This window comes from Rhinichthys klamathensis, unplaced genomic scaffold (genome assembly GCF_029890125.1).
Source record: "Rhinichthys klamathensis goyatoka isolate OS25496 unplaced genomic scaffold, OSU_Roscu_1.1 h1tg000015l_1, whole genome shotgun sequence".
NCBI classification, from domain to species: domain Eukaryota; kingdom Metazoa; phylum Chordata; class Actinopteri; order Cypriniformes; family Leuciscidae; genus Rhinichthys; species Rhinichthys klamathensis.
This window is the reverse complement of record NW_026606567.1, coordinates 621,601-649,481: the sequence shown is the minus strand read 5'-3', so window position 1 is coordinate 649,481 and position 27,881 is coordinate 621,601. Positions and strand designations below refer to the sequence as shown.

At 38.0% G+C, this 27,881-nt stretch overlaps 1 protein-coding gene across 1 annotated transcript in view; it reads left to right on the top strand.

The window, feature by feature from the left end:
* Positions 1-27,881, top strand: part of tmem104 (transmembrane protein 104) — a 50,470-nt gene that overhangs the window by 6,701 nt on the left and 15,888 nt on the right. The window contains exons 5-8 of the mRNA XM_056272029.1: positions 2,988-3,084; positions 3,189-3,269; positions 7,142-7,241; positions 8,751-8,847. Of these exons, the coding sequence (XP_056128004.1) occupies positions 2,988-3,084; positions 3,189-3,269; positions 7,142-7,241; positions 8,751-8,847 (375 nt within the window). The remainder of the gene's footprint in view (positions 1-2,987; positions 3,085-3,188; positions 3,270-7,141; positions 7,242-8,750; positions 8,848-27,881) is intronic.

Sequence of the window (27,881 nt, the reverse complement as noted above, 5' to 3'; positions counted from 1 at the left end):
CACCGTGGGGGCCGGGGCGGGGGGGTTAAATAGCTTTTGAATGCGTGCGCGTTATACTTTCACTTTCGAAATAAGCGTCAATTGGCAATTCAGCGTCAATTGCTTGAATGGGCAAAAAAACAACAACTCGGCTCGCTGATACAGGGTTTCCGTTGTCCGGTAATTACCGGACATTGGCCGGGAAAAAAATGAAATGTCCGACAAAATTAAATCTCTCCGGTCAAATTGTCCGATTAAAATTGCGTAATAATCCCGCCCCCCTAACACAATATGAATTTGAGAATAAGCCTAAAATGTATAAAGCAAAAATACCCCGACCTTTGGCTATGTTAAAGGAACAGGCTCTACCGTTTGAAAGTTATTAAACAACATCGCATGCCTCATTTCAAATAAAGCGCACGCCTAGAACGGCTGTAATATAGACCTAAACAACGAACGATTGAGTGAGACGTTTCAGATATGGCCAGGTCCATTGATATTATTGATAAATTGATAAAGTTGACGATGCAGACTCGCCATCTTCGCAGTAGTGAACGCGCCTATAGAGAGAAGTGTGCACGGGCCGACGCCTCCGTGTCCTGATTAGCCTATATTGTCCACTATATTCGCTTCTTATTTAATAATCCAGGCAAATTTGTTGATGAAACATTGATTAAAATTAATATACAATTTATACAAAACGAAATTTTCAAGCAAAAATAATATTCGAAGATCGTTGGGTTGATTATTATTCGAAAATCGCACCCCTCCACCACATGCACACACACATGCATTAGGCTACACACCAGAGCATGTGAGCAAAGCGGAGCGGTGTGACGCTTATTATAAGTTAAAAAACCTTAAATATACGTTTCATTTTTATAAATAATATAATGTTATTATTTTTTTATTTCATCTATGTTGATTAGGCTATATGAAAAGGGAACCGCATGAGATGAGTAAGATAGGATCATAAGATGACCAATAGGCCTATATATCGGAAAACATTTGGAATTGGTCAGACATGATTTTGACCACTTATTTAGTTTTGTTTTGTAGAAAGCCTTTCTTTAAAGTTTATTTCGTTTTGTATAAATTGTATCTTCATTTTAATCAATGTTTCATCAACAAATTTGCCTGGATTAAAAAATAAGAATTTATTCATATGAAGTGTGCATTTCTCTCTCTATGCGCGTTCACTACTGCGAAGATGGCGAGTCTGCATCGTCAACTTTATCAATTTATCAACTTTTTATATTTAAATGTTTCATGCATAATCATTACTTTCGCTGGTTCTTTGTGGCAAGCTTTATTTCAGGTGTTGCGTGATATCTCTGCGCCCGAGTATCAGTGCTTCGCCTGTGTAGAGTCTCCGCAACGGCGATAGATTGAAACGCGCGTCCAAGTGAAGATTGCGCAACTCGCGCAGCGCGTCGTCCATGCAACTGATAGCAGCGGACACGAGCGCTCAGCTTGATTTAAAAAACAACTGATTTTAGCGCTAGATCTCTTATTTAATAGCGAACTAAATTAATGATCTGCTAGTTAACTGGAGATGTTTTATTTATTTGTATTAGGTACATCCGTGCCTCAATGTTTCAAAAAGTGAATGTGTGTGAAACCATAGTAAACAACAATTGGTGTTAATTGACGCCAATCGGACGTTCATGTTTTTTTTCATCTATTTGAAAGTTAGGCTAATAATAACATGTTGCATTCTATACGGCCTGATTATGTCATTTTTTAAGTTACATAGCCTGCCTCCAGTTTTCCTCAACTTGACTAATTAAGAGGCGATATTTGACCGGCATATCATCAAAATGTCCGTTAAACGAAACCTCTGCCGGTCACTTTGACCGGCACCATTTTTTTCTAGCGGAAACTCTGCGCTGATAATAAATTTTTTATTTATAGACAGAACTTTTATTAGCATAACGAACGAATAAAAATAACCCCATGCATAGGCTGAAAATCGTCAAACTGTGGGCCCAAACAAATAAGAACCATAAAACGTTTATTAACGAATAAGAAAATAAAACAGGCCTAAATAAATTACACATTCCGCCATTATCTTGCTTTTCTGTAATTTGACTCGTTCTCATCTCCACATGCTTAATGGAATCCTGATGCTTGCTGATCTGTGACGTGACTGGCTCTTGGCACGCACTGCGCAGTTCAGTTTTTAATTATAATGTAGCCTATGCTCTCTTCTGAACTAAATAATTGATAATTATTATTTTTAATTAATTCAAATAAATATTTTAGCAAAAACGAATACTTTAAAAAAGTCAAGACATCGCGGTGTCACGGTGGGAAAGTGATGTCACCGGTGATGGGGCTTAAAACCGGTAACACCGTCAACACCGTCTATCGCGGCAAGCCTACTGCTCACCAAGGCTGCAGTATTTGATCAAAATACAGTAAAAACAATACAATTGTGAAATATTATTACAATTTCAAAATGACCGTTTTCTATTTGAATATATTTTTTATGTAATTTATTCCTGTGATGGCACAGTTGAATTTTCAGCATCATTACATGTCACATGATCCTTCAGATATCATTCTAATATGCTGATTCACTCATTATTATCAATGTATTGAAGACCACAATGTGAAGATGTTTTTTTTTTTCAGGATTCTTTGATGAATAGAAAGGTCAAAAGAGCAGCATTTATTTGAGATGGAAATCTTTTGTAACATTATGAATGTCTTTACTGTAACTTTTGATCAATTAATGCAGCCTTGCTGAATAAAGTATTATAAAGTGTTGTTCAACTGTGAGCAAACTTGCTATGTTTACCTATGTTTATGTTTATCTCTGTAAAGCTGCTTTGAAACAATCCGTTGTTAAAAGCGCTATATAAATGAAGATGACTGACTATTACCAAGCTCACACATACTATGTCAATTTTTGATAATTTAGGGTTTTTTTTTGGTTGTGAGCGTGTTTGTTCAGGGCCTAGAATTAGTAAACTAATCAATTTTATTGTTACAACCATTTTAAGATTAATGACAGCGACTCCAGCTCGGACTATTCAGATGATGAGGTCACTATCCGGGGACGTTCGGAACCTGTCGAGACGCGGCCCATTCTCTCTGTCCGTAAGTGCTGTTTGTATTGTACTGTCTTTGTCAATAATGGTTTGCAATGTTACCCAAGATCAAAATCTCAAGGTCATTGTTGGTTTTGTCATCTGATGTAACAGAGCGTGCCTCGAATATAGACCACTTTGACATTGTCGAGAGGGTCGAGATGGGACAAATGGCCTCCATGTTTTTTAATAAAGGTAAGATTTCTTGCATCATTATGCACTACAATGTAATCTTCAGTTAAGACATTTAGCTTTATAAGACTATTAAACAGGCCTTAAAAGATGGTGTCCGAAGGTCAAGTTTTGCTTCAGTGTTCAGTAACATTGAACAAGGTTATTTGCTGTTAATGGGGTGCAATTAGAACTAGTTAAATTGCTTTTGGTTGTAATTACCTCACTGTTGATCTTTTATCTACTCTAATATAAGGAAACGAGAGGTTCGCTTAAAGATGGAGAACCCAGGTAATGAGAATCTTATGATGAATATGAAGACGCGGTGTTCACCTTGAACTAAAAACCGAGGTGTCATTTATACTGATTCCTATTTTCAGAATTCTTGCCCTCCTAAGCATCATTTCACGAGCAGCGCTACACAAAGGCTGACTCAACAGTGCCCCGAGCAGCCTTGTAATATCTCAACAGCATTACTTTTGGCATCTTCTCCAACCATCAAGCAAAGGACGGACATCAGAAATGGCCTGCTGAGCTGTTTCATACAGGGTTGGAAATGAACTGGGCTTAGGGCAAAAATGCCACAGAAATGAACAAAAATGCCCCTGCACAATTAAACGAATTCTATTACGACGATCAGGGTTAAAGTGAAATGTGTTTTGTTCAGTGCACACGTTTGCTGACTGAACTCTGCATGAACATAAACATCAAAGTGCAGATACAATGTAAACAAGAGATTAATTTTGCAGTGTAGAAAATGTTATCATCTTTTCGCAGCTTCTGTGAATATAACAGGAGTTTTTGCGTGAGGGCTTAACTCCGTGACCTTGCGCTAGGCTGAAGTGATGGCGAAACTTTATATGCTCGCTTTCTGTGTTTAATTTATTCCCAGTTTGAAGAACCGTTTCTTTCTTCATCCTGCTAAGATAACCAATGCGATGTTTGTAATAAGTTAAAAAACAGTTTATTTCTTTTTTTTATTAGTTTTTTTTTTTGTCTGTGTTGCCTAGAAGAATATATGACGAGACGTTTCTCCACCCATAAAACCTTTTATGTTTTCTATTAAATGACATTAATAATCATTATTACAATGTTGATGGCAATAATCGACTAATGATTTGTCATAATTGCAGTTCTGCCCTGAAATGATTTCCTGATTTTCAATTTTAGAATTGATATACTTTATGTAAGCGATTTACACTATGCAACATTATGCAGTTGTCATGTAAATGTACGTTAAAGCATTTATTATATATGTATTTAGAATTCACTCTAAATACATGTATGCCACCTTTATATTAAACTGACTATGTAAATGTTAGATGCAGCTTCTGTTCCACCTTTAGTGTAAATGTGACTTCTGTTGATGTCGAGAATTTTATTGGTAATATAGTATTTTGATAAAAGTAATTTGGTTAAATATAAGTATTTGACATAAAATACTCTTTAATACAGTTATCATTAAAATTGCCCTTTAGAAAAGGAACAAATTAAAAGGAAAAATTGCCTGTTAATTTCTGACCCTGGTTCCATATATCCACAGCATGTGATGGCAAGTGTTATGCACTAGGTGACGCACTTGTTACAGCCTCAAACAAACCAGCACTGCCTCCTATGCGCAGCATGCACTCTCGTTTCGTTTGGTGAACACAAGCACGCACTTGTAGCTTCAGAGCTTTGTGTTTTCTCGGCACAGACGTCACACGCTCGCCCTGTCGACTTTTTGTTATTCTATTAAGCGTGATGTGTTAAAATAGCTTGCTGTGCTCTGACCTTTCCCAGTGTAGAATGGAGTGAAGTGGCCACTTTGGAGGTGCACTTGGGAGAAACTAATGACTATCTGAGCAGACTCTGACCGTAAATATATTAAATGGAAGTGTAACTCACTGTGAAGGAGATTAGTTTAGTTAGTGTGACTTTAGTATTGACTGTAGCTTTAAAGATAATACTCGTTTGCCCTCCTGTCTTAGGACATGCTGTCTTTTTAATCCAAGTGGAATTGCTAAACGCAGCCTTTGTAATGGGGGTGATCAATCCATGAGCTGCCATTCAGCGGAAAGAAACTGCAGGCTTTTATATTGAACTGTAGTTAAAGGCTTTAACGTTTGTGAATGGACTTTAGTATTGTTGAGGTAGGTGGGAGGTTGTTTTTACAGAAAATACACACAGCGAATCTTTGGGTTCAATTTCTTTTGTAAATTAAAGCTGAATGTGAATCCGCTCTGGTCTGAAATTAACAACAGGAAGCCTGGCTTCTGTCATTTCATCATTGGACCGGTTTCTTAATGGCCGCTGGTTTATCTGGGTTGCTCACAGTGGCTGTAACCTTCCCACTGACAGGTTGATTAGAAGACTGCTTCGAATAATGCCACAGAGGAGATAGATTAGCTCATGATTGATTTTGTTTTTAGGTGTGCTATTACTTTAGCTCAGAATGGGGATTTTTTTCTTAGTAGCCTCTAACCATAACTATTAGACTTTGGTGTGTAGCTCATCTTGAACTGTAGCCTACATGCATGTTCTTGCTCTTTGAGGAGAGGCTTGCTATTACTTTTAAAACAATGTAGAAAGATTTAGGCCTGGGTTCACAGACAAGGCTTAGATTAAGTCAGGATTAGACCTTCGTTTAATTAGGACATTTAAGTAGCTTTTAGAAACGTGCCTTTAGAAAAGAAAAAAACAAACATCTTGAGACAAAACAATGCCACTGATATATTTAAAGAAATGTCAGTGCAAGTTGCTTTCAGTTAAAACCTCTCTAGACTTAAGCCTTGACTGTGAAACCGGGGTAATGGATGATAAAACTGGATCAAAATCCTATAGAATTGAGTTGAAGGAAGAAACTGAGCCATGGTTATCATATTTGTGGATGCTCATTTCCTCTAATTGTTACATTTTGATGCCTCACTCAAAGTTGTTCACTTTGAGCATTTAAAACAATTGATTTTTAGCTTTTAGTGTTTGATTTAAACAAAGTTTTTTTGACAAAACAGTCTAGAATTTTAATATGCCATTCATTGGTTATCAGCCATAACTATATCTATCCAAATTTGAATTATCAGTGCATCTTTTTTTATTACATTTAAAGGCATTTACAAAAAGAAGCTGCTATTTCTCTTCACACAGTGATATTGTAGCCTAGTAAAGCAAGAAGGTTGGATTTTAATTCGGTGAAATTGTGTAAAAAATTACCTTTTTTAAGAAACATCAATATTTTTATATTTAAAGTAACAGTCTTTTTCTCCTTTCCCAAAAAATTTGTTTATAATGAGCACAGCAACTGATTTTGCATTCATAATTTCCCATGTTTTCGTCACTCTTCACATAATGAACTGGAACTGAAAGCAACATTTGCTGCTTTTTTTTTAGGTGAAGGGAAAGATGGCTCAATTAAGCTCATACAAATGTCTATCGTAAAAAATTCTTTATTTAAATCTAGTTTAAATAGTCTGTTAGCACTAGTCGACTTTCAGGGTAATTAATGAGCTGATTGGTTGGCTGGACCGTTTGAGATCCTCGTAGGAGCTTCTGTGAATGATGAATGTGTGTTGTGGTGAAGCCGGTCTGTGTTTCCTCCTGAATGCTCTCCATCTCATCTCCAACAGGCAGGGGCTGAGTGATGGATGGATGGAAGAACAGGTGAAGAGGAGTGTGGGGTTAATGAAGAGAAGAGCAGGGGGGATTTCATAATGAAGTGCTTGCTTCTTTAATTAGGATGATTTATACAGCTCTATGCGTGTAGCGGCTATAGTGTTTAGGGAGGAACATCAGAGGAATCTTCTAGGGAATGATGCTGCCCATCTTCAGGTTCTGTGAACCTCTCCACATGTTTGTATTTGAAGTGATGTTTTATGTAAAGCCACGAATCTTCAGAATGTGATTGTTTCTCTCTGCAGTTGGCGTCAACATGTTCTACATCTGCCTAATCGTGTACCTGTACGGAGACCTGGCCATTTATGCTGCTGCTGTACCTGTATCACTGATGGAGGTCGCTTGGTGAGTTTAAAATCTCTCATCTTGCTCTTCTTCTAGCCATTAATTAATTAAACATCAGCTTTACTTTTTGAATGATAACATTTGGTCAAAAATTAAAACTAGATTTATTTCATATTGGTTGCAGATCAATAAGAAAATGGCCCAGTCATAAAAACACAACTAATTTCTTATGGTAGACTTTTTCACTTAGAAGATAATGTTTAAAACCAATAAGAAATGCATGTGAAAATCGGTCTACGCCAAACAAGCCTCCTGTGTCATATTTGATATACATGTGTCACAATATATCGCTATACAAAAATGCAACAATGTGGATAGTGACCATATGTATTGTGTATAGTTCACCCAAAATAAAAAATTACTGTGAGGGAAAAAATGTAAGTTTACAGAGTTTTAGTGTCAGGATTAAACTACTATAATGTTGAATATAATGTATAATAATGTAATGGGGGAATATTTGTGTGTCCTGATAATGCCAAATGTCTTATGTTACCAGTAAAAATTGGCCTACATTATTTTAAATATATCTAGCCAGTGACAGAGTGAAAGCATATTCATCTAAATAATTCTGTATTTTCAGAATCATGAATATTTGTATTCTGGTGTCATTTCTTATTGGTTTCACAGGCATTGTCCTGTGCATTGGGTTACCAGCACCAAGTCCAAGCCTATTCATTTCCACCCCCAATGTAATACAAATTTAGCACTTAAATCAACAGTTCATTTTTTTGTTACCTTTTACCATATGTCTTGGAGTATTACAATAATATCGTATTGTGATATGTATCGATTCGTTACATGAGGGTATCATTACACCCCTAATGCATATGCATATCTACTACATGCTAAAAAAAGTCAGACAACAGAAGGCAAGTAAAAGGCCTTTTAATATAATTCTCAAAACGTCCCCCTTTAGGTTGTGGTACACGTCTCTTTTTGCTGTGAAATCTTGACTGAATGCATTTTTATATTGTTATTTATATTTCTAGATGAGCACTGGACTAAAGCAACTTAGATTTACATGATAATCACATTTTAACATGATTTTTCTAGAAAATAATGAATTGATATGATAATCAAATATGATACATCAGGCTTTTCAGCAACTTTTTTTGTACGTTTCTCAATCATCATTGTATTGCATTATATATTTTTCGACCCACAATAAAATCTACCGACCTTTCATCATAAAACTAAGCATTTCAATATTGACATATTATTGGGAGAAATAGTAACAAATGATATTTATATGCACTTTATGTAAGTAGTCTGCTATGCTGTTATAAAGATCTCACTGAGTTCATCTTTCTTTTTGGCCATATAAATATCAGCAACTGCACCAAATTGCATATTTTTGCTTAGCTTATAATAAATACAATTGAGGTGTTTTTTCCCCCTCAAGTTTGAGTTTTCTTGATGCAAGTGTATATATATAGTAGTAGTAGTACTTTATAAACTCCTGAAATCGATTCGCAGATGTCAGAAGTGTAATTGTTTGCCTTCTCGCAGTGGGAATCACTCGTGCAGTGCTGGGAGTGTGAAATACAATGATACCGAGTCATGCTGGGGCCCTGTAAGACGCAAAGACGCCTACAGAGTGTTTCTGGTGAGTGCAGCAGCACCCGTTACACAGTCAAACATACGCTCTACGTTGGCAGCACTTATGTCTCGGCAGAGTGCTGGACTCACACTGGCTGAAGGTAAGAAAGACAAACGAGACACTTAATACTTCTGCGTAATCTCTGTGGACTCCTCACCCCAGCCGTGTATCAGGAGGCTCTTACGTGCCCTTGAAATTCACATAGAGCTACAGCACAAGACGCCGGTGTGATTTCCTCCTCGGCTTTAGCTTCGCAACAGTGATTGATGTGCTTATTCATTTCTCTCTGCTCCACCCTCCTTCATCTCTAGAAATGAGGAAAGTGGCTATCCCAACTGCCAATAAAAAGTATTGTTTCAGCTTTTTTTTAATTCTCACTTGGATAAGCCTCTTATTGCATGTTAACCACAGGAAATAATGCTGATTTTAGAATATGTGCCAATATTTGCTTGCCTTGAGTCTTATTTGGATGGGATTAGTTTAACATGGAGAGGTGGGGTAAAGTAATTATTACCAGAGCTTCTCAGTGATTTTAGTCCCGTGACTCCCGTCCAAATGTGCCATCTCAGTAATCATTACGGACAATGTCAGTAATTATTACGGCGACTTTCACCTTCTGTAAAAAGGTCCAGAAAAATTACCTCGGGTAATACTAATCCCGTGCGAATAGACCCGTTGTAAATATGTACGTAAATATTCCGTAATGTCCTGATTAAAAGTAGTTTTTCCAAGTATAGAGGTGCTTGAAAAGGCATTCAGACGGTGGGACAAGTCTGTGGCAAAACTCAAGTGTTTTCTGCATACCATTCAGATCAAAAAGAAGGTCGAAAGGTTAGAGGCACGAAACTTCTTTAGGCGTTAGGTAAGTGCCTATTACCAACATAATCCAATCTAAATTTTATTAATACATAATTCGACCGGATTTAACTGTTTTATCAGGAAGCAACATAATACGCTCATGGCGACGGTGCGTAAATTAAGTTACCCCTCCCACTTCTGCTAGTTTTACTTAGATTTCTTATCCTGTACGAATTGGCCATTATTATTACGGACGTCCTGTGGTAAAATTACATTACTCCATCTACTCTTGTAAAACTAATCCCGTCCGAATAGGGCTTTAGAGATTAGGATTTTTATTCCCCTTCATGTTTGGTTTGTCACCCCTTGTTAAGTTGTAAGATGAGATCACATGTCGTGTCTTTATGTATGTTGTGTATCGGCTGTAATTGAGTTTAGTTTAATAGATCATTTAGGAAGCTAGAAGAAACAACCTACATCTTCCATCCCCAAACTCTGAATCTTTCGACTAGAAGGTCATCATTAGTTTTTCTTCTGGATATGCCCTTAAATAAATCATCTTTTTTTTATATGAAAGATTAATCCAACCGGCTTATGAACCTAGTGTCACTGGGGCTGTTCTCTTCCTCTCACCTTCACCTCCAACTGTTTCTATTGTTGTGAGGAAGGAAAATTGACCAATTTTGAGTCTGAGGAATGTCCAAAGGGGTAGACTGTCAAAGCCACCAACTTTATGAGTTTATCAGACCAGGTGAATCTGTGCCACAGGATGTTGTCTTCCCTCGGCCACTTAATCCAGCACTTGCCAATCCTCATTACTGTAATAAAATAAGGTTTCATTAGTTAAAAGACAAGTTCGGTATTTTACACTTGAAGCCCTGTTTTAAGATCGTTTCTGATGAAATAGAACGGTTAAGATTGAAATGTGTACACATGCTGCTGGCCCGAGAATTTTCGGTTTCTGTGGTTGCACCCCCCCCCCACCTCCACAATGGTTGCATAGGTGCACTGGAACAATCCTTCCTAAAACGCATTACACCTTAGTTTACAAAGACGTGAAACTCACCGAGTGGTCTGGGGTGTTCACTGATATGCTCACACAAAAATCGCTGCAAAAGACGCTTTCCAACAGGTTTTATCTCCATTGACTTGACTCGGAGAGGAGCGCAGTGCATGGAGTGACATCACCTTTTTTTGCCTTGTTTGCCTGCGCTGATTGTATATGCAGGTACAGGTGGTACTGGGAATTTTGACTGCTCTTTCTCTGCCATAATTGTGAGACTTCCTAGCTTCCGGCCGGTACGTGCCTCTCCTCTTTCGAAATGAGCGAGTCAACCGGGTGCGCCCATGTGGGCAGCTCCTGTAGCAGCAGGGGTGGTAGCCATGGTAGCGAGGGAGAGTGACAGTCGCCCAGCCAATCATTGCATTCGTTCCGAATGGAAAGAGTAGCTGTGTTTATTGCAGCCCTGAGAGGACTACAGACACTCGATTTTTATACTCTCCTTTTCAGAGTACTTACATTTTAGATACAGTATGTATTGGTATATAAAGACCGTTTAAACAAATTTGGGGAAAAGTGTTTTAGAAACAAACTGCCTACCCTGCCTTTAAAGAGAATGAGTCGGAACTTTTCTGCTTTACAGTAAAGAGAATCTTGGTGACAAATGTGCATATTTGTCATGAGAATGAGACATGAGAATTTAAAAATGCTAAAACATCTTAATGGTGCTAAAAAAGCATTCTTTTGTTTCTTTGCACATTAACATTTCTTAAGGTGTTTGAGTTTTATTTAGATTTTTGTTAATTTGGGGTTGAAATATCACCCAGACTTTTTTTTTTTTTCACCCTTTGAGGTTATGCCATCAAATTTACCACGTCAGCAAAATTAAACACGCATTGGTGCTTCGGTGTTTTAACATGATCACAAAAATGTCAGGTCACATTTGCATGCAAATGAGTGACATTTACATAAATCCACCGTATTGGCACTTACTTTGTTTTCAGTTTGAGTTTGTACTTGACCCTGTCCAGGAACTGATGTTAGTTTATCGCTATGATGGGATTTTAATTACCTTTTTAATTAGCAGTTCCTCACTGGCACTCTGTAAATTTCTTCCATATCAAAGCAAGCTAGTCAGGGTCTAACCAGAGTCCTTGTTCACTTATCTAGCCTTGCGTTCTAGATCAGTGCTGAGCATGCCAAATCTATCTCCTGTCCTATTAAGGAGACTGCTGCTGAGATGTAGCGCAAATCTATTACAGGCGCCATGATGTGAGAAAAATTAGGAGATTTAACAGTTTCACCTGTTATTATATCTGAAATCTTCAGAAATGCATTCATGGCAGTTTTTGAATATCTGCTAGGGAGTCATGTTTCTAGGAAATATTCCAGATTATTGAATTGTATCTAAGTGCCCATATGTCCTTCTAACATGTTTTTATAGTGATTTTATATATGTTCCTAAATCGTCATGCTAACTTTACTTTTGAAACCTGCCTTTTGCAGACAGTGTGAATTATGACCCTACAGCTACTGTAGCACAGATGCATTTGTTTTTCTTCCTTTTGGTGTGTCTTGACTTTGACTCAAAACGGTACGTGGTCTGCCTGAGAATATTTGAGAGCAGTGGTCAGTTGTATTCCCCCGTGGCTAGCGGGATTGATGTTGGACACATTAGTGCAGCATCATGGCATAAGCTTTAGAAAAGGAAAAAGGGAAGATTAAGAGGCACATTATGCCTTCACATAACACCTTGCCTCGCTATAATCCCTGAGTGGGTGGCAGGCCGTGACACTGTTCTTTCTCTACCTGTGGCACACAAAGAAGGATGTTATGCATGTCTTTCTTCAGGGGAATGTGGCCAAAGAGTTTCCAGGAATGGAGTGGACTGGACTAAAGATTCTCAAACTCAGAAAAGGCCTTTATAGTTGCTGTTTTGCTTTGTATTGCTTAAGGGCCATTCTGTACATTGTGTAAAAACTTCCTGCCTCAGCAGAGTATGACTCTGACTTTACCCTGACACATAGTAGGGATGGGTCTGGATGGATTGACTAGTTGTCTTTGCTCTTTTTTTTTTTATTAATTTTTTTAGCAGTGCTGCTTAAAGGAAATGGATTTGGTAATGAACCCAGCTATGATATGCTAGAATAGTGCAGTCAATTTCAGGCACATGTGAGTATAGCTACACAAATTGGGTTTCTAAATACTGTTTTCGAGCAGTTGCATCTTTAAAAGTACACAATGGGGGCTTTCGCACTGGAGGAACCTTTTCATAGTTCCTAAAACTATTGGAGGAAGTACCCGTTTTTTTTTTTTTTGCATGTTCGCATCGCAAAAACTAGGAACGATTTTAGTTCTAGGAACTCGTTTTGGAGGAACTAATTTAGCTCCTACTTCAGAGTAGGGTCTAAACCAGCACTATAGGAACTACCAGTGACGTTAGTGTACGCTGATTGGCTGAACGCACACGAAACATCAGCACGCGAAACATCAGCACCCGACATTTTTAAAAAAGCATTGTAAACACACAGATTATAGCCTTTATATATTTACTCCACAAACTAACTCTACGGACATGGAAAACAGTGATAGATGGGCCTCTCAACCTTTATGATAAGGAGAAAATCCAACGCAACTTTGAGGGGACCAAGCTAAACATGATTATGTATTTCTGCTCAGCTAGCAACACTGGACAGCAACCGCATGGCATACGCTAATGCCTTTTCATATACTGTCTACTTTCTTTGTATAACAGTTCTATCTAATGACGTATTAGACGGGACTCTTAGAAAGATTGTAAACTAATGAACGCTGTGTGCTCAGGCTCAGGCTTTGGTGTTCTCAGCGCCGTCAAAATAAAGGTCTGCCACACCGTCAATATAAGTCACAAAAGTCAGACTTCTGACAGCGTTCCTACTGGCGGTGCGAATGCAACCAGGAAAATGTTCCTAAGGGAGCCATTTGTTCTCGGGAAACCACACTGGTGGCTAGTTCCTAGAACTACCCGGTGCAAAACCCCCTTATGTAACGTTTGGCCCTTTAGTGGTTAAAACAAAACTGTTTTTTGTGGAAGAACATTGTTTTGGTTGTGCTTCGCCTCTGCATGACTGTGCAGATGAATATGGTTATCCTACTGTTCATAAAACATTATATAACCAGCTAGATGAAAAGGATCTCAAGCTGACTAGCTGAAGACGTTACTGTAGATTTACACATTAATAGACCCGGTACTTAAAGCTGCAGTCTGCAGTTTTTCCTGAAATCTCTGAAATCTGCAATTGCAGTCATTCATGGAATTGTCAACTTTGCGTGAGTTGTACTTCGGCACGGCACAGCGCGGATGAACACAATGTTTGAGGAGAAAGTGCAGTTGTCAGTCACCACGCGTGTGTGGATACTGTCATTCAGAATCACAGATTATACTTTTTGGAAGTATGAGCAACATAATAATTTTCACCGGAAAATGTCATCTTAACAAGTAACATCCACGTTTGTTCTTATGACCAACTAACTGAAAAAAAGCATTGCAGTAAATCGCGCTGATTAAATCTAACAATCTATTATCATATCACGTCAAACCGTGCAAATTATAGCCTACTAGACGAGACTCCTTCTTAATGAATACAGATGTGACGTAATGACGCAAAGATATGCTCGAATCTTCCGCGGAAATCCACCAGTACCAGTGGAATTAAAAACATTATTACAAGCTTACCGTTTTGAATCGAAAGCAGTGAGTTTTGAACACTGGCTGGTTATGTACTTGCTCAAATTTATTTTAGATAATTTTTAACCCAGAAAAGTTATGGACTGGAGTTTTAATTGAAAATAAATTCCAGCACAGCTGCAACAACTATAATGAAATGATCCTTCACAACAGGTAATGCGTTACAATGAACTCTGTTAGAGAGCTACATATGGCAATTAATCTGTTTAATAAAATACCTCACTCACCTGTTGAGTAATAAAAACACCATCTCTGTGTCATTTTTACAACATTTCAAATCCCTCAGTTCTCGCTATCTCTGAAAAATCAAGCCAATGTTGATTCTGGTTTTATTACGAGCTCTGTCACGTTCTCTTTTTGCTAGCAAACTCTCCTCTGTGCTGCATTTTTTTTTTTTTTTAAATGGGTTATTCCCTGAAAGTTCGAGATTTAGCGTGATCCAGGTCAACCTTTCTCGTTTGTTGTGACAACTAACCTATGTAGTTTAATATTTTTCCCTGTCTGCACTGATTTGCTTCATCAGTAACAGGAGTATTTCTTATGTGGAGAAAGATTTAAATGTTTTTAACATCATCTTTCTCTACTTCTGAAATATATACTTTATATTATTTACATTTTAATAGTTTTATATTAACCAACCAAATGTATATTACCAACTCTGTTTCATAACTCATTGCACATTAGTTCTTATAATGAACAGTGTGTATAACAATTTTGTTCTCTCTCTCCTCAATTCTTCAAACTGTTCTGGTTTTTAAGTGTTATGTAGATCACTGCTGCCACTATTTTACCCCATCATTAAAATAAAACTATTCCAGCGCTTGCTGTTCTAGTGGCACAGCAAACAAAGAGCTATTTTTGATCTCTGGCTCAACAGCTGTCCCTGAGCAATGTTATATTTTTTAAAGTCCAAGACGCTTGACACACAAACCTCAGGACTGCGGGACAAGGACAAAAATGGCATTTCAAAGCATAGTCATTTATCTACTCTTAATTAAGCCGTTTTGTCAACTGTGAAACACTTCAGTAAATCTATTTGGGTTGTCTGAAACAGGTATGGCTAAGGCAGAAATCTTTTTGTTGTCTTTCAAGTTAAACAGACCTGTCTGCCCAGCAAGCTGTGGCTTTGATCAGCAGTAAAGGTCCCCTCTGTGTAAAATCCTGCAGTTTTATGTTGTTCGTTGAAAGCTGTTAAAAAGATCAGTAGACAAAGACTTCATCTGCTGTCAATTCATTTCAATGTGCAGTTTAAAGAGCTTTTTAAAGAACTGGAGTATCTGTTCAGGTTTTAATGGCATCTGACATCTTATGACTGAAATGTTGTCAAACAAGCTCTCGAAAGATCAAAGGATAAACTTGAGTTAAAGTCCAAGACATTGTTGATTAATTTAGGGAATGTATTAAGAGTATTCCATGGATCTGCCTATGGCATTTTTCCACTGCATGGAAACGGCTCACTTTTGGGGATTTTCCCACTGTGTACATTACCTAGTACCTGGTACTTTTTTAGTACCACCTCGGTTGAGGTTCCAAGTGAGCCGTACCGATACTAAAATGTGACGTGTAAACATTACAGATCACTGATTGGTCAGAGAAAATGACTTTATCGTGGTCAGTAGACTAGGTGGCGGCACAAATATAACAATCAGTCTATAATCCCACCCACTTCGAAGCAGGACTAAACTGCAGTGTGAAAGTAAAGCGAGCCGTGCCGAGTCTTACCATGCAGTGGAAAAGCGCCATTATATATGGAAGAGGTGATGTGTAGTAAGGATGTAAATTGTATCAAGGACAGGAAGGTGTCCTCCCTTTTCTCATTGGGCTGGTAATTATTCTGAAGGGGAAGCTGGATTAATGGCTGTACATGATCACCTTTATTCTATGGGTCCATGTTAAATGAGCTAATTTCCTTAACCATCTTGATGGGAGGATCCTTTGTACAAAACAGTCAGAAGCTACATTTCTCAAGGAGTCAAATGATGGTCATTTAACACATTGGAACTGCTCATTGATCACTGCAAACCAGCAGATTGTTGTGGCATAAAGTTGATGAACAATCAAGAGATCTTATTTTGTATCATTTAATTTTTTCACTTGGAAGTCCACTTGTAATGTTAGCCATGTCAATGTTACAAAAGATTACCATTTCTTTTTTTTTAACCTTTGTTGTGTTAGGGTCGTTTTGACCAAGAGAGGATATTTTTTTTCCCGAAAACGTTAATGTTATCGCATTAGACTAAAACTTACTGACTTTGCTCACACAGGGTATAACTACATCCTGATCATTTTTGAACTTTTTTGGGAATCTTTTTTCCCCCCACCTTGTTACACAGGGTTATTTTTGCGGCTGATCTTATTGCATATGCATTTGTACATTTACATTTACATTTATTCATTTAGCTGACGCTTTTATCCAAAGCGACTTACAATTGCTATATATGTCAGAGGTCGCACGCCTCTGGAGCAACTAGGGGTTAAGTGTCTTGCTCAGGGACACATTGGTGTCTCACTGTGGATTCGAACCCGGGTCTCTCACACCAAAGGCATGTGTCTTATCCACTGCGCCATCACCACCCCCATTCACCCCCCATCACCCCCCCCATTCACCCCCCATCACCCCCATTCACCCCCCATCACCATTTGTAGGAGTTTCCCTTTCAGACGCAAAATCTATTGGAGGAGAGTATTTAAATGAATCACGCAAGGTGATTTACTAAGGTTTGCGCAAGTCAATTTACTGAAATTTGCGCTATTTATCGCCCAAAAAAAGCTCGTCTTAAACCAGACGCTATTTTGCGCTGCTCTTGCTAGATTGCATTGGTGATTGTGGAAATGATCCGGCTGCGTCCGTGTTCTTTAATTTGTGCGTCGTCAGTAGATCACGCGCAGATCTTTCCACTCCCATTGGTGCTTTTATGGAATTACGCTATCATGCTAATTTGCCCTGTTTAGTAAATCTGGCCCCATAGGTGTTACCGGGTTTTCAACACAGCGTAAGGGTTGTTATTTTTTGGGCCTTTTTATTCCTTCATTGGATAGGACAGTATAGAGTATGTAGGAGTCTATGTAGTATATGCAGAGGCAGAATGTTCTCTTTCATTTCTTTTCTTTCCCCCCCCCCCTGTTGAGGAAATCTGCTCACTAAGTTGAGAGATTTTCTTCCTGGCTAACATGTTTAGAGCCCATCCTTTCAGCAACCTTCAGTATCCATTGGCCTCTCTCCTAGGACACACATTTGCTCACTGTCTCGCTCGCTCTGTGAAATATGGGTCACAAACCAGCATAAAGATTTGCAAGATAAAATTTGTTTTTTCTCATCTTTGGAGGAAAAAAAAACATGCTTGTGAATTAAGATACACCACCATTCCCCTTGATGTATACAAGTTATTTTATACATTTGCTTGAGGAACTCTTATTTGGACCAAAAAGTTGCAAAGTTGGTTTAAAATGTTTAATGCAATAATAGAGAAATATTTACCTGGATATTTTTGTGCTAAACATTTTAAAGGATTTATCATTTCTTGCAGGGACTTCCTCGAATATTTAATTTTGAATGAATTGCTTAAAGGAGTCAGATTTCCTTTTGTATCTACATGTTACAACTGTTTAAACTTTCTCCATCTTGGTGCTTTCATGCTTTCGAAAAAGCTCTCCTAAATGATGATTGTTCAATTTACTTTTCCAAAAAATATTGAAACATTTGAAAGCTCAAGTTGACCGCAGTAGATTTTTTTTGTTTAGCAAGTGATGTAGTTGAAGCTGTCTTTTAGAAAGCTCTTATGTTGTGGGTGGATCTGCAGGAATAAGACGACGCAGATGGTTTAGTGGATATTAGCCCAGCAGGATGAGGAGTTTGAGCAGTGGCCCACCAGGCGAAGAGTCCTCTCTCTAATCCACAGTGGGACTATCGTGCCAGTGCAAACACTGGCTGACCCACAGTCACACTGGTGATTCTTGCCAAGCGGGGAAGTGGAGTTGTCGAGGAGGACTAAGAAAAGATGTGGCAGATAAACTAGACGGGGAAGTAAATGCAGATAAAACAAACTCAGCCTTGGGTTAAGATCATGATATACCACGTCTGTAGCACAATTGACAGCTCTTTATATCTTCTGTAAGATATGCAAGGATGAACCTGACAAAATGCTGTAAACATAGCGTAGTTGATGTCACACAGCAACAGTTCTGGTCCCAACCACTTTTAAGTATCCCACAGCTGTCGGCACGTTTTAATGTGTCTTGTTTTGTTGTTCGCTGTGCTCACTGCCAGAAAAATCCCATAGATTAACACTAAAGAGACCGGAATATCATAGATACTTGGACCAGGAAATAACCTTGTAAACCACCTAGAAAATACCGACAGTGCCCTGGCAACCACACACAGCCCTCAAAGGTTTGTGTCTAGTGCTCATTCAGGTTCTGTTCTGTTTTAATTTGCTGTAGCCCATTATTAAAATTAATTTTAATTTCCCTTAAATCCATTTCTGCAGGCTTAACGTCAGTCCACTGAACAGCTTGTGTGTTCACCGGGGCTACCTGCTGGGTACAATATTGTTCTCGGTTTGGAAAGCTGGTTATCTTGTCCAAGGACATTGGAAAATGATGTAATGGTCTTCCTCGGTGGGTGTTGAGGACGAGGCTGTACGTGATTTCCATGAAATTAAATCCACAAGCACAACGGATGTCTCATTATCAAAACATCCTTCCGTATGTCACCCTGAGCACAGAAGCTACTTGCTTAACCTTCATACCTCATGTTTGTGACTTTTGTTTGCCTGAAAGGTGTTCAGACTACTGTTTGTTTGGCCATTTTAGATTTACACAAATATTTGTAGTACAATTTTTGAGATGATGGCAGTGAATTTAATTGTTTACTGTACTTGAGCTTTACTTCAGTGCTTGCCAGATGGAATACATGTTAAAATCAATCTGGAAAGGAACATTGACTAGATTTTAAATTTGTGGAAGATTATTCTTTTATTATTATTATTATTTTAGTCACCATCTGAAGTCCTGACCTTTGCTTTTAAAAATATCATTAGGACCCTTGTCCGCTCTAGAGTGCATCCTCTTCCCTCTGTAAAAAAAAAATCATTATCAGGTGTTAGTCATATCTTCTATTAACAAAGCAGATTTCAGACACATTTAGTGCAGAGCTAATTATTCAGTCACATGACCTTTTTTTGATTGATGCATGTTTACTTTGTGATGCACATTTACTTGTTAAATGATATTTGTTTAGTTTTGTTCATTGTAGTTTATGTGCATCTTATACATTTTCCATGAATTAAAGGTGCAGTAAGCGATTTCTGAGAAACACTGTTGATATTTGAAATCAACCCAAACAAACACACCCCTCCCTTCATTGATCCGCCCCCAAAACTCACAAACACACAATGCAAGAGCTTTATTTTAGCTGAAGTGAAGCAAAAATAAAGCAAAGATCACAAACGAAAAGAAAGAACAGAAAATGAACACAGTACACGAGTAAATACATTTACATTTAGTCATTTAGCAGACGCTTTTATCCAAAGTGACTTACAAATTAGGACTAAGTTAAGCGAGTCATTGTGAGGCAAAAACAACGCAAGAAGTGCTCAAAATACAAAGTGCAGGCATTTCTCAGAGTAGCATAAGCCAGACAAGGGAGGATTACGGGAAAAGGAAAGACTATTCTTTTTTTATTTATTTTTTATATAAATGAGGTTAAGTGCTCACGGAAGAGGTTTCAGTTATCTTTTGGATGCTGTCAGAGATTCTGCATTCCGGATGAGGGTGGGGAGAGCATTCCACCAGAATGGAACCCTGAATGAGAATGTTCTAGACTAGAGAGTGATTATTTTTTTTTATTATTTTTTTGGCTCTCTGTGATGGTACCACGAGCCGTCGCTCATTGACTGATCGTAGGCTTCTGGTAGGGACGTAGACCATTAGGAACGAGTGAAAGTAGGATGGAGCTGAGCCTGTGATAGATCTGCAAGTGTCAATGCCTTGAACTTGATGCGAGAAGTGAGTGGTAGCCAGTGCAGAGAGATGAACAGTGGAGTGACGTGGGGTCTTTTGGGCTCGTTGAAGACCAAATTGAAGTATGATTATACATTTCATTACATTTACATTTATTACCTTTTTCTTGTCTTTTTGATTTTATTATTTTCTCAGTAACACTTTACAATAAGGTTTCATTAGTTAAGTTCGTTAAAATTAACTAATAATGAAATGCATTCTACAGCATTTATTAATCTTTGTTCATTTTAATTTCAACATTTACTAATACATTATTAAAATCAAAAAGTTGTATTTGTTAACATTAGTTAATGCATTGTAAAACAATATGAACCATCAATGAACTGGATTTTTATTAACTAACGTTAACAAATATTAACAAATACAGTAACAAATGTATTGCTAATTGCTAGTTCATGTTAGTTAATGGATTTACCGTTTTCTCTTTTCCTTTTGTTTGTCCTTTTCTCCTTTTGTATTTTCCTTTTCTTTTCTTTCCCTTTGCCTTTCTGTTATCGTTTCCTTTTGTGGCTGTACAATATATATCGTTTCAGCATCAACATTGCAATGTGCGCATCCGTGATCGTCACATCGCAGGATGTGGGATGTCAAGTAATTAGGGATTGAAGTCGATCCGTGATCCGTACGGACCAGACCCCCAATGTTTGGAACATGTGATTCGTGGATAAATTGCAAAGTTTAACCATCATAGAGTAAATGTATAATTTGCAGTCGAGCACAAGAGTGAAAGAGAAGTCAATTCGGAACTCGAAAACTGTTTTCTCTATTTTCGCAAACTGATATATATATATATATATGTGTATGTATATATATATATATATATATATATATATATATATATATATATATATATATATATATATATATATATATATATATATATATATCTTGCAGCCCTATTTCCTTTTGCTTTTTTCTGTTCTTTTGAGTGGTTAATCTTAGTTGTTGTACATCTGGGTTTCTAATCGACAGATTGCATGTTCAAACACTGCATTTGTGAAACTTCAGCTGTCACTGTTGTGCCCTTGATCAAGGCACGTAGCTTCAGCTTGCTCCAGAGGGACTGTCCTTACGACTTAATGTGGTGACGTGTGGTGAAAGTCATGTCAGCCCCGATCTTGATGGAAAAAAAGATCCTATTCTATTTAGCTTCTGATGAACTTGACAAAACTTGAGAACTCTATGGTTATAAGAGAACTAAGTGCTTCGGTGAACTTGACACAGTATTACAAAGTCATGAGAATTAGTCCTGCTCCTCAGTGGCTCCCATTGTTTTAGAAAGGTTTCAGCTTTGATTCACACCATAGTTGCCAGTGCAATCATGCTGTAAATGACTGTAAATGGATGAATGGTTTCTTTGTAAAAAAAAAAAAAAATACAGACTTACCAAAGGCCTTTAGGAGGGAGCTGTTGACCCATGAATAGCAGAGTAATGCAACTGTCCAGCCTTAATGAACACCGCCTGACTCACGACAAGCACTTCCGCAATGATTTATTGGCTCTGTGACTGTTAGAATACAGATATGAATGAGAGTGAGGGGAGTTAGACCCATTACAACAGACTTGTTGATCATATTTCAAAGATATTCCTTGTGCCTAAATCTTGAGTTGGTTGTGTGTAAATTGAAGAGTCTTAAAAGAAGCTAATTGGTATTTATTGGTCTTGATTTTAAGCTTTAAATATGAATGTTCACTGTACAATTTAGCTTGTTCATTTGTGTTCTTTTATTAAAGACAAGTGTTTAAAGCATGTAAAGCAGGCTAAAATGATATTAAGGATCAGTTACCCATCTAATGCAAAAGCTATGTTACACTTTGCTTTGTGTTGGTTGTGTTGGGCCATTCATTTATCTTATTACGTACTATTTATTTATTTATTTATTTGCCAAAATTTTGTCATGGATATGGAGACCAGTAAGGAAAAATATGTCTGGAACAAAAAAGGTGGTCTTTTGCCCTTTCCTACTGTCAGATTCAAGCAGACAAAACCAATGACCTCTCCAAAGAGTCAGATACAGCATTGATTTTATGACACTTCCTGTCTTAATATGGAAATCCACCGGGACAAACAAATATTCATGTTTTCTGTTATTGTAAAGATCAATATGCAGGAAAGATCTGTCTTGACAGCTTTCAGCTTTCCAGGAGTTCTGGGCATATTTGCTGCTTTTTATATAATGTTTTGCCTCGTCTCCCTCATGGGATCAAATCATAAATTTGTATTATGTTTAAATCCAGTATTCAGTTTGTGCCAACCTCAAACCAAAACAATGCTTTAATTGCTTTTCTTACTACTTGAAGGATGGGTCAAGCTGCGGTTGCATAATCTTTTTTTTTTTTTTTTTTTTCACTTCCTTGAATGCTCTTGTTACACATCCATTTATTCATTAATTGAGCTTTTAATTGTGGCAGCTTATTGCAGCTCATTTTGGAGGTTAGTGATGCTTCTGCCTGACAGATACGAGCTGAAAAAAGCTCAGTTACTGAGTCATTATTGCTTTACAGTTTTAACACTGGCTTTGTATCAGGTTTATTCTGCCTGTATATTCTGCTTGCGTGCGTGCATGCGCAGTCACGTGAAAAAGAAAGGACACCCAAATTAATTCAATGGTTTTAAATATTTGGACCTAATAAAAATCATCTAGTCTTTAGCAGCTCTTAAAATATGCTGTATTTGGTTTTCACCAAACGTGGGGCTGTACATTATGACCAGACATCTCCACTCGGGTCTCGTCTGTCCAAAGGACATTGTTTGTTCAGATGCAACTTTTCAAACCTAAGCCGTGCTGCTATGTTCTTTTTAGAGCGAAGAGCCAACCCTTCCAAACAAGCCATACTTGTCCAGTCTTTTTCTAGTTGTACTGTCATGAACTTCAACATTTAACATGTTAAAGTAACACTATGTAGTTTTTCAACCTTCATAATATATTTCCAAGACCCTTGTGATGGTACATCGACTTAAAATAAGTTAAATGACACGTCTGCCATAGCCTGACGTGGTCTGTATCGCTTTTACTGGCACTATGTAACTTCGGGTTTCGGGTAGGAACCCGTGCACAAAAAGAACTACAAAATTCGACTGCTTTACGGCATACGTCACTTCCCCCACCACTTCCTCAAATTGTCTGTGGCCATTGCAGACATCCCAAGTCTCCCGGGAGTCTCCTGCGTCTCCCTGATGCCCGCAAATTAGTTCAGATCTGCCGGAATCTAGAGCGCGCATGTGAGACAGAACATACTGCGCGCATAACATACATAGCGCGAGCACGGCTGAGAGAGAGAGAGCGAGAGACCTTGCGAATGTGCCTCACGAAAGCTAGTCAACCCGCCACCAGCCGCCCCCCAACGTCAACAATCCAGTCACCAAGATATACCTCCCTGTCTGAAATGACTTCTTGCAGGTTGGGATGTCTGCCATTGTTGATTCCAAAGCCGGTGCTGGATAAACAGCGAGCGTGCGCGTGCGACAGTCGGCTGCGGAAGGCTAAATTATTTACGACAGCAGTAATGGACAATTCTGCTTCCAACCTGTAGGGCGACCGCTGAGGAAAAATCACATGGTGTTGCTTTAACTGAGGCCTGTAGAGTCTGAGGTGTAGTTCTTGGGTGTTTTTGCGATTTCTATGAGCATTGCACAGTCTGACCTTGGGGGGGAATTTACTGGGACGTCCACTCCTGGGAAGATTGGCAACTGTCTTGAATGTTTTCCACTTGTGAATAATCTTCCCTACTGTAGAATAATGGACTTCAATTGTTTGGAAATGGCCGTATAACCCTTCCCAGATTGATGGGCAGCAACAATTGCTTCTCTAAGATCATTGCTGAGGTCTTTCCTCCTTAGCATTGTGTTTTAACACACCTGAATGCTTTAGACCAGCAAACTGCCAAAACCTCTGCTTTTATAGCGGTGATCACACTTGCTGATGATCAGTTAATCAAAGGCGTTTGATTAGCAGCACTGACTGTTACTTGTACTCTTAATTCCTATGGATAGTGTACTTAGATTGTCACACATGGCTGCTTCATTTTGGCCTAGTTTTTGTTCAATAAATAATGACACGGCATAATATGCCATGTGTTATTTTTCATCTGAGGTTGTATTTACCTGATTTTGAGACCTGCCAAGGACCAGAAGATTTTTGTATTATGTCCTGACATATGTAAAACCATAGAATTCAATAGGGGGGGTATCCTTTCTTTTTTACATAACTGCGTGTGTGAGGTGGTTATACATTTTTTTTTTTTTTTTAATAATGTAAATTATTTTTTTATAATATTGTTTATTTTTTTACATTTTTCATTTATGTATTAGTATTATTATGTCTCTAAGTTTTATTTTAGTTTTAGAGAGTTTACTTTTGAATTGATGGTTCTGTTCTGAGTCTAAATTCTTTTAATCGGTTCGTTCTGTTAGCCGATGTAGTAGCAGCGTATCTGCTTCCCATTTGTTGATCCTGTCTAGAATGTCTAACAAAGATTAGCACTGGAGACAAATGCCACTGGGATCTTGACACTTTGGGGATTGGAAATATAATCCGTTTTGCCCGTTACTATCAGTTGAGTTATAATCCTGCATTCTGTGCTGCCACAAGGGCTCACCCAAAGTCCATAGACACAAATGTCCCTTAGAGCTGCCCACACTTGGAATGAAGTTAGTGGAGTACATTAAGAAGAAAACCATAAACTGGCTTTGCTCATTGTACACATTCAACAGACGATGACAGGTGTTGTAGATTGGTCCGTTTCTGGAGTCCCACCTTGCCCAATTATGTAAGGGTGAAGGATTCCGTTTGATGCCACAAGATTTGATGCAAAAAATGGAACCGAAAACTCAAATGGTTATGCTAATATCTCAATTGCTCAGATATTTGATATTCTGAATTGTACGTGTTATACCATGACACTGTCAGCATCTGCTGGTGCCAAATAACGGTCATCGACTGTTGGTTTCATTTCACTCATATTGATGTGATGAGTCAAGTCCTGCTCTTCCATCAAGCTATTCACCTTTGCATTTACTCATTAAATTTTTTGGTTTATCTCATTTCAGTCAAATGTTGGTTTTAAATTAGCTCAGTATTGCTGAATTTGTTATCTGATATTGCTTTGGGAACGTTACAGTCATCCGAAAGAAGATATCCACATCTGTCCGAATGTCCCAATGACCACAATTTTCGGGCAGCAAAAGGTCAAAATTAGCATGGAAATTGACTCTATGTTCCCCAGCGACAATATTTTGATCCCGAAAGATAAAATATATTAAGAACAACATTAAATGTGCATATTCCTTTTTTAAAGAAAGGAATAAAAAAATCCTAAATATTCTGCACGGACATTTTTTGAAATATTGTGTTTTCCCCCTGTATATACACAGTATGTACAATATACAACCTGAGCAGACTAATATACAGTTTTTCCCACAATGCACTAGGAAGTAATATGAGACCCAGTTTTCTGCACTGGCAAGTAATATAAGCACATATTATTTCTTTGGACTGCTGAATTTTTTCTTTTTACTCCATTATTTAAAAATAATAATAATAATTAAGCCACTGAATAGGATCTATTTTGATTTCAGGTTATAGATTATACATTAACCCCAAGCGTGAGCAGTACTAATAGTGATGCTTGCTAACACATGGGGTTCATGCTTGGGTTCATGCATATTTTACACTATTAGAGCGTGAATGAGCTCTTGTGTTCTGATAACAAGTACAGTATGTCACAGTGCCTCTCTGTCTCTCTTCATGTCATGTCTGAGTCACCCAGCACCCCACGGCTCTCGCTCTTTCTGCTTCCCCTGATGCCCTCTCTGCCTGGCCCTGTCCCTCCATTTCTCCCTTCACTCCTATTCATTGCCAAACTTCCTTCCTGTTGTCCTTTCCTGGCATGCGTTGTGCACCAGCATGCCAATGTTGCACCATTTTTACTATCAGCACCAACAACACATAGAATGGGACAGGGAATGGAAAACCATTACTATCGCTCTGCACTCCTGGCATGAGTGGGCGAGCTCCTGTCAAGTTTCCAACCTTTCTGCCAGCGTCCCTTTTCAAATCGGAAACTGCGGCATATGTTATAAGTTAGGCTTCGAATAAGAAGCTACTGCAGGCCCGGCCATCAGAACTGAGATTGGGTGATGTGTTAGCTTAGACATCGCTTCCTATAAAGAAACTGAGATGTTTTACAGGGTTTTTTATTTCTTTTCAGTTTCATTATTTGTTGACATGAGATTGCATATGGTATTTTATGGCCATTCTGGGATGTAGGAGTTCTGCTCAGGAATGGATATTTATCGTTTAGGATTGTGTGTGTTGTCAACCATCATGAAATGGTGGGGGGTTGTATATTTTTGTGTGGTGGGAGTGATGCAGGCATGCACTTCGTTATAACTCATGCAGACAGCAATGCATTATGGGAATTTATCAAAGTAGATTTCTTGCTCAGTTATCCTATTTTCCGCTTTATTGGTTGTTCTCAGGTGCCTTTTTATATCCCTCATGTAAATAATGACTTTAATAGCTAATGAATAGTTGACATGAACTGTTTATTATTATTTATTTGTTTGTTTATTTATTTATTTATAATAACTCTTAAAGACCTTCTTTGTCTTAATATCTTCAACATCTCTCCTTAATCATACGAGTCCAAACCTTTTCTTGCTCACGGTTTAACTTTTGCTATATTGTTTCATGTCCCATTACAACCCTTTATAGGAATGGCAGATGAATTTAGATCCTTCTGCTCTTTTGCCTTGTCCCTTCAGGGCTTTAGATGTTTAGCAGCCTCTGTGTCAGCTCTTTTATCAGGACAGACATTCAGGCATCATGATGGACTGTTATCTCACCCTCATCCTATCTGACTATACAAAAACCAAGACACTTCTCACCTCTCAAGATAAGGCATGACTGGTGTCATGATGATTTACAATTCACAGTTTAATGAGAGACATCCATCAATAATGTGCAGTGTATTAATTAAAACAAACTGCAGTGTGTTAAATTGTGTTTTTGACCAATAATCTGACTCCATTGACTTCAATGGAGTCAGATTAATGGCCAAAAACACAATTTAACACACTGCAGTTTCAATCAAAATTGAACCAGTTTAGTTAAATTCACATTCTTGGTCTGATTGTGAATGAAAGGGGAGAGATTTTTATTCAACTGTGTTGGAAAACAGAACTTATCTGCAAGCTAGTTGCCTGAAAAACTATTTACATATTCAAAATAGTGTATCAGTTCTTCTGTAATGTACCAGAAGAGGTCAGCTGAATCAGAGTACAGATTAAATATTACCACAGAGATAAACAAACACTTGAGTCACGAATATTAAAATGTGTTTTATCCTCTTGCTTTTGTGATTGTTTCTTTTTTTTTTTTTAATTTGAAGATCACGCCTAAAAATAGACATGCGGTTTCAGAGGTGGGGGGCGTTTGCCTCGTTAGAACAGTTAAATGTATTTAGGACAGATACCTCCATGCCATAATTTAA